Consider the following 12,506-nt stretch of genomic DNA (forward strand, 5'->3'; position numbering starts at 1 on the left):
ACCTTTTCTTTAAGTTTGAGCATGGGAGATTGGCAGATCCTTGGCAGCAATTGCTACTGACTTTGGTGGAAGGAAAGAAGACGGAACTTGGGACACAACTCCTTCGAGAACTGAAGGCCAATAAGCAACAAAACAGACGGAGAAAGACTAACTGGGGCTTGAGAGCCTCGGATGTGAGAAATCCGGGCTGAAACTGTTCTTTTAGAATAGTGATTTGGGAAGGGACAGAAACCGGGCCAGGAAGGGAGGGGGAGAGTAGAATAGTAAAAATTTATGATTTTTGTTCTTTCTAATTTTGATATGATTTGTTTAATAAAAAGGGAGGATTTCGTGGGAGAGAGGGTAGGTCGACCTTAGAGAAAGGAGCTAATGTGTAAAAATAGGATAAGTAAACTTGAGCCTAACAAGAGATGTTAAATATTAAGAACAGAGGATAACAATACAATAGAGAGAAGAGGAAATAACTTGCTGAATTAACTATTGAAATTGGAATGTGGGAAGGAGAGATGTGGGGAAGTCAAGGAAAGAGGGTAATGAACATTATATATGTTTTGTTTTGTTTTGTGTTTGTGTGTGTGTATGTCTATAAAATGTGAAAACTCAATAAAAAATATTTTTTAAAAAACCAAAAAAAAAACCAAAAAAGCAATAAGACAGCACTCAGATGTCTAAACCATACGGCAATACGAAAGCACTTATCTGAACTTTAAGATTTCACATGATTGCCTTTTCTTTTAAATTCTTAATATTCCATCTCAAAGGTTAATGAAATTGTAACCAAAATATTTAATGGTACATGCCTATAGGCTTCCTTTTCTCCATTGTGTTCTCCATTATTTTGAGTTCTAGAAAGAGGGACCTAGTTAACTATCAAAAATCATATTAATCAGACAGATGGGAGGGGTATAAATATTATTTTTGTTGTCCTTCGTTGAAAATCCAACTGTTGTGAATTTGCTTAACTTTATTATTTCAACTCTACATTTAAAAAACCTACATAAAACACCCCACAAAATATACCGCTAAAAGGGGGGGGGGGTCTGACCAAGAAAGAAAACAACTTTCAAACACTGCAGCGACCGGACCAGCGCGACTCCTTCCATCTCACTAAGTCCCCAACCCACACGCGTGTGTGTCATGTATGATCTAGCTGAAATTCCTGCAGGAGGTTTGGACTACATGAATCTTCTCCCAATCTAGCAATGCTATGACGCTAATATTTCAGCCCCTCGCAGCCTTATATACGGCTTCCAAATTCCCCGCCCCCCCCCAAAAAAGAGCATCGCGAGACAGCTGCGAAGATCCCGCCCATTGAAGGGGAGGGGGGGGAAATGAAACAAATCTTTCCTACTGTCCACGCCTCCAGGCGGATTCTCATGAGGACAGAGGGAGTTTCTCTCCTCCCCCGCAAACTTGTTCCAAATGGAACTTTAATGCACATCCTTCCGGATTCTAATTGGACGCAGTTCTAATTGCTGCGCAGCGCGCGCCACGGAAGCGTTTGCTGCACGCCAGAGGGAGAAGGGAAGAGAAGGCGTCTCCATTCTCCCAACATTTACGCACCGTTACGCATCGCGCATGGCGGAATTGCCGCTGAATCCGGAAGGGTGCCGCGTCGACTGACTTCAAGCGGAGAGGCGGGCGGCTGTTTTCCTTCCTTCCTTCCTTCCTGCCCGTCTCCCGGACCATGCAGCTTCCGAGGCCCGTTGGAGTCTCCAGGATCCTGACGGTAATTCCTCTAGCCGTGCCTCTTTCCTTTTTCTTTCCCCCCTCCCCATTTTGGTCGGGGTGGTAGCATGGCGTTATTGCACCCTGGGGGAAAAGGGAGAGGCATCGCGCGCAGTTTTAACTATTGCTCAGAGCAGGAAAAGCAGGGCGGGGTCTCGTCTCCCTTTGCTTTCTCTTTCTCTTGCCGCGTTTGTTTTCTGGCGGAACAAACTGCTTGCAATGGAAAAGGCGCGTCCGTCTTTGCAGCAAGATATTTCTCCGCCTTCCAACCTGCTGGCGTGCTTGGGGATATATTGCGCGCCTCCAGCAGCTCCAACATAGCCTCCGTTAGAGAAAAATGATGCTTATGTTTAGAATAGGAGTTGCAGCTACAAAACCAGTAGTGGTTGTTTCTCTTGGTTATTTACTAAAAGAAATAATGTTCAGTGTTTCTCAAACTTGAGCCCCCCAGCTGCTGTTCGACTGCAGCTCCCATCATGCCTGGCCACAGGCCCTGCTAGCTAAGGATGATGGGAACTGTAGTCCAACAATAGCTCTCATTTGAGCTGCTGCTCCAAACCAAATACAGTCCTACCTTATGTTACGTTTTTTCAGGTTGCGTCCCGTGGCGACCCGGAAGTACCGGAAAGGGTTACTTCCAGGTTTCACTGCTCACGCATGCGAAGAACCGTTAAATCGCACTTCGTGCATGCGCACAAGCACCAAATCGCGCTGCACAGATACGGCACTTCAGGTTGCGGGCTTTTCATGTTGCGAATGGGCCTCTGGAACGGATCCCATTCGCAAACAGAGGTACCACTGTAACATTTCTTGCAGATCGTTTTGAGTCCCCTTCTCATTTGCAGGCATACACGGTTTCTTGTTAAATATATTCTCAAAAGAGATTGTTGCACCTTTGCTGAAGTTCATCAGTTTATGAGGGGCAATGTAGGTTTTCCATCCCCCTGAAAGTGTGATTGATCTGTTGTCTGCATTTGATGACAGAATTCTAATAGATTTTTTTTTCTGATTTGCTCATAGGACACAGACTGGACTGAACCATGGATCCTAGGTCTTGTATTTTTCCACATAGCTTACGTCTTCCTCACTTACCTCTCATTCCAGCACTACCGCCTGCAAATAGGACACTTCCTTTCGATCAGTGAGTATTGAATGAAGTATTTTTTATGATATTGTTGCTCTGAAGTTAGCATCTGGGTATGTTTTAAAGGAATTAATGCTGTCATTTTCATTCTCTGCCTATCTCTGTAACCTTACTAAACTGTATAGTATGCATTTCTGCACAATGTACGTTAGTGTTGATCACTTTCAAATTGGGATATGACATATTGGGGTATCTATTCCAACGTGCACAAAGTATTAGAGAAACTTTCTAAAGGCATATTTTTCATTAGCATTAGGTCCTTTCTTCTCGTACCCTTTACTCTTAGCATGCTGAGAAAATGACCCCGCTTTAGTGTAAGATTCTAGAATTTTAAAGTTTACATTCATAGCTTGGCATCCCTGAATTTTTGTTGAATCTTCATTTTATTATAATTGAAAGTTTATGGTTGTAAGAACTCACTTTTTGCTGTGGCAATAGATATAAATGCCTATATAAGCAGAAAATTTAGATATTGAAGTTTACCCTAGCTGGCCCATGGTCAGGTGTGATGGGACTTGTAGTCTAGCAATACCTGGAGTGCCACAGGTTCCTCATCCATCCCTTACCTGGGCACGCTAGTTAAATTTGGAATTGACTATGGAAACTTGTGCATGGAAGCCTATAGGCTCTTCAGTCTTGCAGATTACATTTAGGAAAGATGTTCTCTTCGTGGTTTCATATATCACATGCATTCCCCCACTTAGATTCTTTAAAGCTTCAGAATTCTAATTTGTCTTCTTGGTTGTAGTGACCCTGGTATTCTGTGCAGAATATATCAATGAAATTGCGGCTGCAAACTGGAGGTAATTACATGAACTTTCTGCACCTATGTTTACTTTAAATACCTTTTATCATGCCGAAATTGTTGTCATCTTCCGTTTCCCACAGGTTAATCAGGAAGTTTTTTATGTCTGATGCTTTTCTATGTTTTATATATGCTGTAAGCCACCCAGAGTGGCTGGGGAAACCTAGCCAGATGGGCAGGATATAAATGATAAAATTATAATTATTATTACTACTACTTACTACTACTACTACTAAGCGACGTGGGTGGCGCTGTGGGTTAAACCACAAAGCCTAGGACTTGCTGATCAGAAGGTCAGCGGTTTGAATCCCTGCGATGCGGTGAGCTCTCGTTGCTCGGTCCCTGCTCCTGCCCACCTAGCAGTTCAAAAGCACACCAGTGCAAGTAGATAAATAGGTACCGCTCCGGCAGGAAGGTAACCGGCGTTTCCGTGCGCTGTTCTGGTTCGCCAGAAGCGGCTTAGTCATGCTGGCCACATGACCCAGAAGCTGGACGCCTGCTCCCTTGGCCAATAAAGCGAGATGAGCGCCACAACCCCAGAGTCGGTCACGACTGGACCTATTGTTCAGGGGTCCCTTTACCTTTACTGCTACTACTGTTGAGATATTTTGAATTTGCCCTCCAAATGTGTTGGACTACATCTCCGACCAGGCCCAGTCAACTGAGGAAGGTGGGAGCTGTAGTTGGAGGGCACTAGATTGGCAAAGGCGCCCCCCCCCCAGGTTAAATTCTTAGCAGCCCTCTTCCAAGAATATATGCATAGGATTGCTGGCTAAGAATCCCATTAATGACAGTGGGAGAGTCTGAGTCATGCCTAGCTCACTGCCATTCAAATCAGTGGGACATCTGAGTGCTTATGCCTTTACATTTAGCACCCTATACATTTTGTTACGCCAAACAGAAGTCATCTAGATGATGTTACAAAATGTTAACAGCTTACACATACAGCCCCCCTTTTTTAAAGCAAGTTTTGTGGCATAGGCAGAAGCAGTAGAAAAAAGGTAAACTAGACACCTCCAATTATTATGTTCATTGCAGTGGTTTACATAACTGCACTTCCTGATTGAAAATGCCAACACTGAACAGCAGGCGTGTCGCAAATATACTTCCAGATATACATTAACTATCATGGCTGAGTCAAGTCAAAATCTGGGGCAGCAACATGCGAGTGGCAAGAATCTGGTGTCCTTTATTTACTTTGGAAATAAAGATTTCACACCTTGGGTATCTAAAATGAAGCTCTAGAAGCAGTTGGGTCTCCAGCTGTTTTTGGACTACAATTCCCATCATCCCTGACCACTGGTCTTGCTAGCTAGGGATGATGGGAGTTGTAGTCCAAAAAAAATAGCTGGATACTCAAGTTTGAGAAACACTGAGTGTTCAAGGTGAATGTCTTAAAAGGGGAGGGGAGGAGGTTTGTTGACAAAATGGCTCCTGAAGGTTCTCTTCAACACTGCAGGAACTCACATTTCACCTTTGCTTACTGAGAAGTTGTGGGCAGTGAACCAGGCTGGGAGACGACTTAAGTGTAGATGGAGGCTAGTTGAACGTTTGCTGCCTACCAAGTGCTGGTGAAAGGCAAAGGAGCAGAATTTCTTGCCCCCGTTGTGTCCTCAGCGAGCCATTGGGAGAGCAAAAGTGCCATGTTTTTGTTTCTCGGTAACCGTTAATTTGTATTTGTAGCGACTATCCTAGATCATCCGTATGAAATAATCACGCGTGTAGAATTGTGTCGGTTTTTACTAACATCTGTTTTGTTTTCCTTTACAGATTGTTCTCAAAGCACCAATACTTTGATTCAAGAGGAATGTTCATTTCCATAGTGTTCTCAGCACCGTTGCTGCTGAATGCCATCGTTATTGTGGTAAGAGCTGCTGCTTTTTCTTTCTTTTGCCTTACAAATGTGTGCGCTCAGATGTACAAGTGGGGCCTGCAACAGAATGCTGCTGTGTGGAATACTTGGGTCCAGGGAGCCAGCTATGCCCTTTTCCGGGACAGATTATTATCTCTCTCCCTCCCCAGCCCCACCTCAGTCGAAGCATTCCATGCCCACGGAGCATGTTCAGTCCTCACAGGGCTGTTTTATGTGCCCTCACTTCCACTTAAGGGGTTTTTTTCTTAATTTTTTTTCTAAACAACAACAACAACTGGAACCTTCTGGGGTTCCCCAAACATCTCAGTTGCTTATGGATGGTGCTGTAAGAATCCACAGTCAGCCCTGAACTTTGCAGTATTTCCCTGATGTGACCGGTAGGTTGCTCTGGCTCCCACAAGTTCCAACGTTTTCGGAAGCCCACTGCACAAGACCTCGGAGCAGGGCCTTCAGTGTGGTTGCCCCTGTTCTGTGGAATAGCATTTATGTCAATATATGACAGGCATCCACTACCTGCACCTTTTGGAAACAACTGAAGGCATTTTTGTTCCAACAACAAAAATAAGTGATAAATAATAAGTGAAATTATTATTATTATTTTGGGGTGCTTTTAATGTGGGATGTTCTATTTTGTTGTTGTATACCCTGTTGGAAGGCCGCCAGGGTATCTGGGGCAACAGTCAGATGGGCAGGTTACAAAAATTAAATGATGATGGTGATGATGATATGAAGTAAAACATTGTTCCTGCTCAAGACTGCCAGCTGGGCATGTTTATTTTGTCGCTCTTCCTGATTTTTCCAGATTCCCTTTCTAGCAGTCAGCCAGCATTCATTGCCCATTGAACATGTTCAGTCACCATTGGGATGCTTGGATTTTCGCCACCCCTTAGACCTTTTCTTCTGAAGGCTTTGGGGGGGAATTTTTTTTACAGATTTCAGGGGTCCCCCCCCCCAAGTGACATCATACCTCCCTCTTGTACCTGAGTGGTGGCATTTTGTCTACAGAAGGACCAGCCCTTGAAGAATAGTTGCCTGTTCGTATACAAAAGGACTGCTCCTTCACTCGCCTACATAATTATTTGTTTTGCTTTTCAGATTTCTTGGGTTTATAAAACAGTGAATGTAATGACAGAACTGAAGACGGCGCAGCTAAAAAGGAAAGCAAGAAGAGAAAATAAGAAAAGTCAATAAATAATGGTTTCTCCTGTAAATGTATGTGGGAGGCGTCATGCCATCATTCTTAACAATGTGATGTTGAAAGATTTGAGCTTTGATGCCCTTTTCTTTCACAGGTTTTACAGGGTTGGTCTTTCTCTTAAATGATTCTTTTAACTTATATTGTTGTCCGCTGTGAATTATATCCCAATACTGTGTGAGTGGACGTCTGCTCATGCAGTAGGACTTCACCTTCCTTCCTTTTCTCTTGCAGCCCTCTGTGTTACCCCCAAATCTGCTCTGAAGGTTCCCCAACCCTCAGGTGTGTGTGTGAGAGAGAGACACAGCTGTGGAGGGGAAGGAAGTCAGTTCTGTGGATGAATGGGCACAATTGGATGTTGCCCTAGGCCAGGCATGTCCAGCTCTCTAGAGACTGTGATCTACCCATTGCCACTGCCAAGAGTTGTTGACCTTTTTTGGGGGGGGAGGAGTGCCCAGAGTTGTTCGGCTATTTGGGGGGAGAATCGCATAAAAACGCTCACACAGTAGTACGCCATCAGCCCTCCATAAAACACTCAAGCAACAACGCAGTGAATACAGGCTTTCAGCCGCAATGAAACATAGGGCAGGGGGCAGAGCGATCTATCAGGAGCACACAGGCGATCACTGATTTTAATCCCGCAATTGACCTGGATCTACCTGTCGATCACAGTTAACCGGCTGAACATGTCTGTCTTAGGCAAACGACCTTGTTATGAGCCTGTAGTAAATCATTTCATACAATGAATTTAATTGTATACAGTTGTACCTCGGTTTACGAACTTAATCCGTTCCAGAAGTCCGTTCTTAAACTGAACCGTTGTTAAACCGAGGGGCGCTTTCCCTAATGAGGCTTCCCGCCGCCGGTGCTCTTCCACCATTCAGATTCCGTTCTTAGACCAAGGTAAAGTTCGCAAACCGGGACACTACTTCCGGTTTTGCGGAGTTGGTAAACCAAATTGTTTGTAAACAGGACTGTTCTTAAGCTGAGGTAGCACTGTACTGTGTATAAACTAAAAAGTACTTTTATACAGTAGTTACTGAGCTACTAATCCTGCATCAAAGTGAACATTGTATAGCAGGTGTGCCAAAATGTTAATCAGATGTAAAATACCTTTAATTTTTAAAAAAGAAAAACCATCAATTTTAACTTTTCCAATTACTACCAGTTGAAAATCACCCTATTGCATATGCAGTGCCCGTTCTCAAAATTGACTAACTCCATGATTTGTCATCCGTATCAACTGGGCTCCCCCCTCCCCCCCCGGCAACCATTCTGCCACTTGAAGTTCGCAAATGATACCCCAGTGCAACGTTTTGTTTTCTAAAGCAATCGTGATTGTGAATCCCAGCACACTTTCTTGGATATCAGTTTTTTGGACTTAAACTGAGCATTATTTTAAAATATTTGTACATCTGAGTTGTAAATGAATACTGTATATTGCTGTATATGCCGTGGAATTTGTGTAAGTTTACTGTTTTTACATTAAACTTTTTATTTTATTTTAGGTGTTCATTGAGTTGTTTATTTGTTATAAAAAGGAGCTGTTAAGACACCTGTATATACATCTAGGCTGCAATTCTGTATGCTCTTACATGAGAGTACACCCTGCTGGTTTCTGTTATCTGTGAGTATACATGTACAGTGGTACCTTGGGTTACATATGCTTCAGGTTACGCACTCTGCTAACCCAGAAATAGTGCTTCAGGATAAGAACAGAAATCAGGCTGTGGTGGCAGCAGGAGGCCGCATTAGCTAAAGTGGTGCTTCAGGTTAAGAACGGACCTCCGGAATGAATTAAGTACTTAACCTGAGGTACCACTGTACAGGAATGCAGTGTAAAGTTGAAATCCTATGCATTGAACTCAAGTTGCTGAAATCCAACAGTGTCCGGCCAGTAGTAGACAGATTTCACCCTCCTCCTGTAGCTCCCCGCGTACCCCCAACACCAGTTTGAGCAGAAAGGGGTGTCTGCGGAAGCAGAAGAAGGAAAAGTCTCATTGTGTGGTGGTGATGGTGATAAATTGATTTATATCCCACCATTTTCCCTGAGGGGACTCAAGACAAATCGCTAAAAACATAGGGGGGATTGTTTAAAACATTAAAAGAATTGAAATTATATACATATATAAGAACTGTCAAATACATAAAAATCATTACATTAAAAGCAGCACACTGCCAGCCATTCATTAAAAGTGGTCAATAGAAAGTCTGTGCAACACTAGATGTTGCCCAATGAGACTTAACTTCAGTTATTTAGAATATTTTAATACCGCTTTTCGTTTAAAAAGCACAATGTGAAAATCGCAATAAGCTTAACACCTCCAGTATAATCAGAGAAAAAAAATCTGAAGCGAATAGATGAAGAACATTGGTATTTATTGGGCAGCAAAGGTTTGGGGGAAATAAAGCAGTGTTCAGGTGTGCAAAACGCCATCTATGCACCATCAGTGTGGGCGCATCTGCCACAATTTCGGCAGTAAATGGAAGGGGAAAGGCCATTGGATGCAGTCAAAAGCAGTCATCCAATCATTTGGTCACCCGCACATAGGTGGTACTGGTGAGGCTGTTCAGGAACAGTCGTTTGCAAATCAGGTAAAGCTGGCAAAAATATTGCTTCTGAGGGAAACGTGCATAGGATTATTCTGTTTGTCAACCTACCTACCCAATTCCATGCAAATGAAGTGATGGAGGCAGAGATGGGCAGGCCTGGAGAAAGGGACCCTTTTGACCAAACCCAACAGCCACCCCTTGGATCTGATGCAAAAGAGAGTTTTTTCAAGTAGCAGCTCCAGCTCTTAAAAAGGTAAATGATAGTCACTGTTAATACTTTGCATGTGTAATACCAGAAGCATCTTGAAGGCAGTTTTACCTGGTGGGATCATTTCCTCATGACATTAAAACTGAGGGAACCTGAGAAATATTCCTAAATAGTGCCAGTTTGTAGAGCGGATTAAAAAAAAAAATACCTTCGTTCAGAGCATGTAATGTTTAATATATCATGCTGTGCTTTAAGCCATGTAAGAAATTAAACTGCTGTCATATCAATATAGCTTATGATATAGTTAATATCATAGCAATTGAAATGTTCCTTTGTGATAGTAGAGGTTTCTTTTGCAGTTTGCTATAAGTGAGCCAAATATTATGGAAAATGTTTAAAAACTGATAGTAAAATAGCTCTGACCGCTCTTTCCTGCTCTTTCCTCCCTCCCTCTCTCCCATATACATACATAAACACAATTCATGTACTGCTTTAAAAACAAGAAGTAGGACAATTTATTTTCATGGTGTGTTTTTTTCTAAAGGTGTGATTCCTTTCAGGGATTACTGTCGAGGTACGCTATTAAGCTCATAACAGGACTATATTTATGAAGTGGTGGAATGATTTATGAAGTGATAAGACCAACAAAACTATGCTGACAAACCTAGATTGATTGCACCATAAACTTGGGGGGGAAAAATACCTGGTTTGTTGTTAAAATAACTTTCCCCGCAGGAAGGGGGGGCGGGGGAATAAGCTTTGTGCATACTTAAGCATCCTTTCTCCTAACAGTTTTTACTGCTGTTTGGGACGAAAGTGCTCCCTCCTTAATTCTTCAGTGTACCTGAGAAAAAAGGTAAATTTTAGGCCATTTCTGTATCTAATAATTTTGAACAAAATGGCCTGAAACCAGAACTACCATTCTGCAAACGGTAGTTTCTTCCTATTTGTAGAACCTAAGATAAAAGGCAAAATGTACAGGCACTTTTGCGAATGAGACAAACTAGCTTTGGTGTTTTATTTTTGGCCCACTACCAGCCGTGGGAAAGTTCCTGAGGACACCTATTAACTCTACACAGTATTTGTGTGTAGATGGAACACCTTCATGCGAAGGGGCCTCCTCAGTCGGCTGAGATCCCACTGCAGGATGCAGGTGGTGCTGTTGTCTAAACCACTGAGCCTCTTGAGCTTGTCGATCAGAATGTCGGCGGTTTGAATCCCCGTGATGGAGTGAGCCCCCGTTGCGCAGTCCCAGCTCCTGCCAACCTAGCAGTTCGAAAGCACACCAGTGCAAGTAGATAAATAGGTACTGGTGTGGCAGGAAGGTAAATGGCATTTCCGTGTGCTATGGTTTCCATCACGGTGTTCCGTTGTGCCAGAAGCAGTTTAGTCATGCTGGTCACATAACCTGGAAAGCTGTCTGTGGACAAACGCCGGCTCCCTTGGCCTGAAAGCGAGATGAGTGCCACACCTCATAATCACCTTTGACTGGAATTAACCTTCCAGCGGTCCTTTACCTTTACCTTACCTGCATGTAGAGGACCTCTATGCATGTACATTGGTGAGCATTGATTTTGCAAAGGGATTTGCATTGGTTAGTTTAGGGATTTAAGTCTCTAACCTATGTCACGGGGTTGAGAGGGAAAAGAAAGACCCAAAGGGCTATATGCTCTGTGCACTGCTGAATACTACAGAAAATATCCCACTTTTCTTTTACATCTGTCACCAAATGCAGCAGAACTGCTTGAAAGCCCAAGTGAAGAGTAAACACAAATTATACAAATGTTTCCATTTATTGCTGGTTACCACTCATTTAGGCCTGAGTCATAAAAAGAAATGAGCATTTGTGAGCAAGATTAGAATCATCGTTGTAGTATAATTTGCCAAACAAACCACTAGGTGCTGCTGTGTCACAAACTTTCTCAAAAAAAGGGCTTTCCTGTTTTCCCCTCTTACCGCCTTTACCAGAAGATTTCCATGTTTAAACACTTAAATACAATCACATGGAAATATAAATTAATGTATCTTTTGAGTATTTAGATTATTAACCTCCTTTCTAAGATAGGAGGAGGTGTCTGAGGGAACAAAAGTAGAAGTTTCATCAGGTTATCATTAATTGTTGGGTCTGATTATTGGCCTTCCACATACTCCGGAATGAGATAAACAATAATTAATTAATTGTTTTCTCAGTCCTACTCCACCATCTAGTGACTGAACGTCTAAGACCATCTGCACATGTCAGGAGCAGGGCCCAAAGCATTGGAGACAATCTAGGCATCATCTGTACTATATATTTAGAGTAGTATCATAGGACTTTAAGCAGCCATAGCTCCTCCCAAAGAATTCTGGGAACTGTAGTTTGTTAAGGGGCGGAGAGTTGTGAGGAGATCCCTGTTCTCTTCAGAGAGCTACATTTCCCAGAGTTCCCTCTACTCCACCTTTATCACACTAAACCTAAACTGGTTGCATATAATCAATGGGTATTAAGTCATGGCAAACTTTTCACATTTATTTCAATGGGACGCAAGTTCAACCAACTTTGTCTAAATCAAGCATAGGCAAACTTGGCCCTCCAGATGTTTTGAGACTACAACTGCCATCATCCCTGGCCACTGGTCCTGTTAGCTAGGGATGATGGGATTTGTAGTCCCAAAACATATGGAGGGCCGAGTTTGCCTATGCCTGGTCTAAATCAAACCCAGTGCCCCTTTTTGATAGAATGAGGAGTTAGCCATTCCCAGTAGTCCATTTCATACCAGATGCAGAGCTCCATGACTCTCCATTTTATTTGTTACTTACCCTGATGAAATGTTCTGGGCAACTTGCAACATCACACACTGTCTTGTTGTGACATTTCGGTTGGCCTAATAAAGTTATTGCCCTAATACAGATTTCTGGAATTCATGAGAGAGCTAGAGTGACAATCAGAAGCAGGAAGGTCACAAGCTGTGGTATCTGCTTCCTCAAGCTGTTATGGGAAATGAACACTTAAAAAAAAAC

General features: G+C 42.8%; 1 protein-coding gene across 2 annotated transcripts; it reads left to right on the plus strand.

Moving 5' to 3' along the window:
• Positions 1–1,342: 1,342 nt before the first annotated feature.
• TMEM18 (transmembrane protein 18) lies at positions 1,343–8,247 on the plus strand. Of its 2 annotated transcripts, XM_081906672.1 has the most exons (6): positions 1,343–1,729; positions 2,749–2,869; positions 3,621–3,675; positions 5,448–5,541; positions 6,646–6,762; positions 6,980–8,247. In XM_081906672.1, exons 1-5 carry the CDS (start codon positions 1,688–1,690, stop codon positions 6,739–6,741), a joined length of 408 nt encoding a protein of 135 aa, XP_081762798.1. In that variant the 5' UTR covers positions 1,343–1,687; the 3' UTR covers positions 6,742–6,762; positions 6,980–8,247. The 2 variants fall into 2 exon arrangements, with proteins under 2 accessions (XP_081762798.1, XP_081762797.1); XM_081906671.1 differs by having other exon boundaries at positions 1,345–1,729; positions 6,646–8,247.
• The last annotated feature ends 4,259 nt before the right edge of the window (positions 8,248–12,506 follow it).

Source organism: Podarcis melisellensis, assembly GCF_964234715.1.
Source record: "Podarcis melisellensis genome assembly, chromosome: 3".
Taxonomy (NCBI): domain Eukaryota; kingdom Metazoa; phylum Chordata; class Lepidosauria; order Squamata; family Lacertidae; genus Podarcis; species Podarcis melisellensis.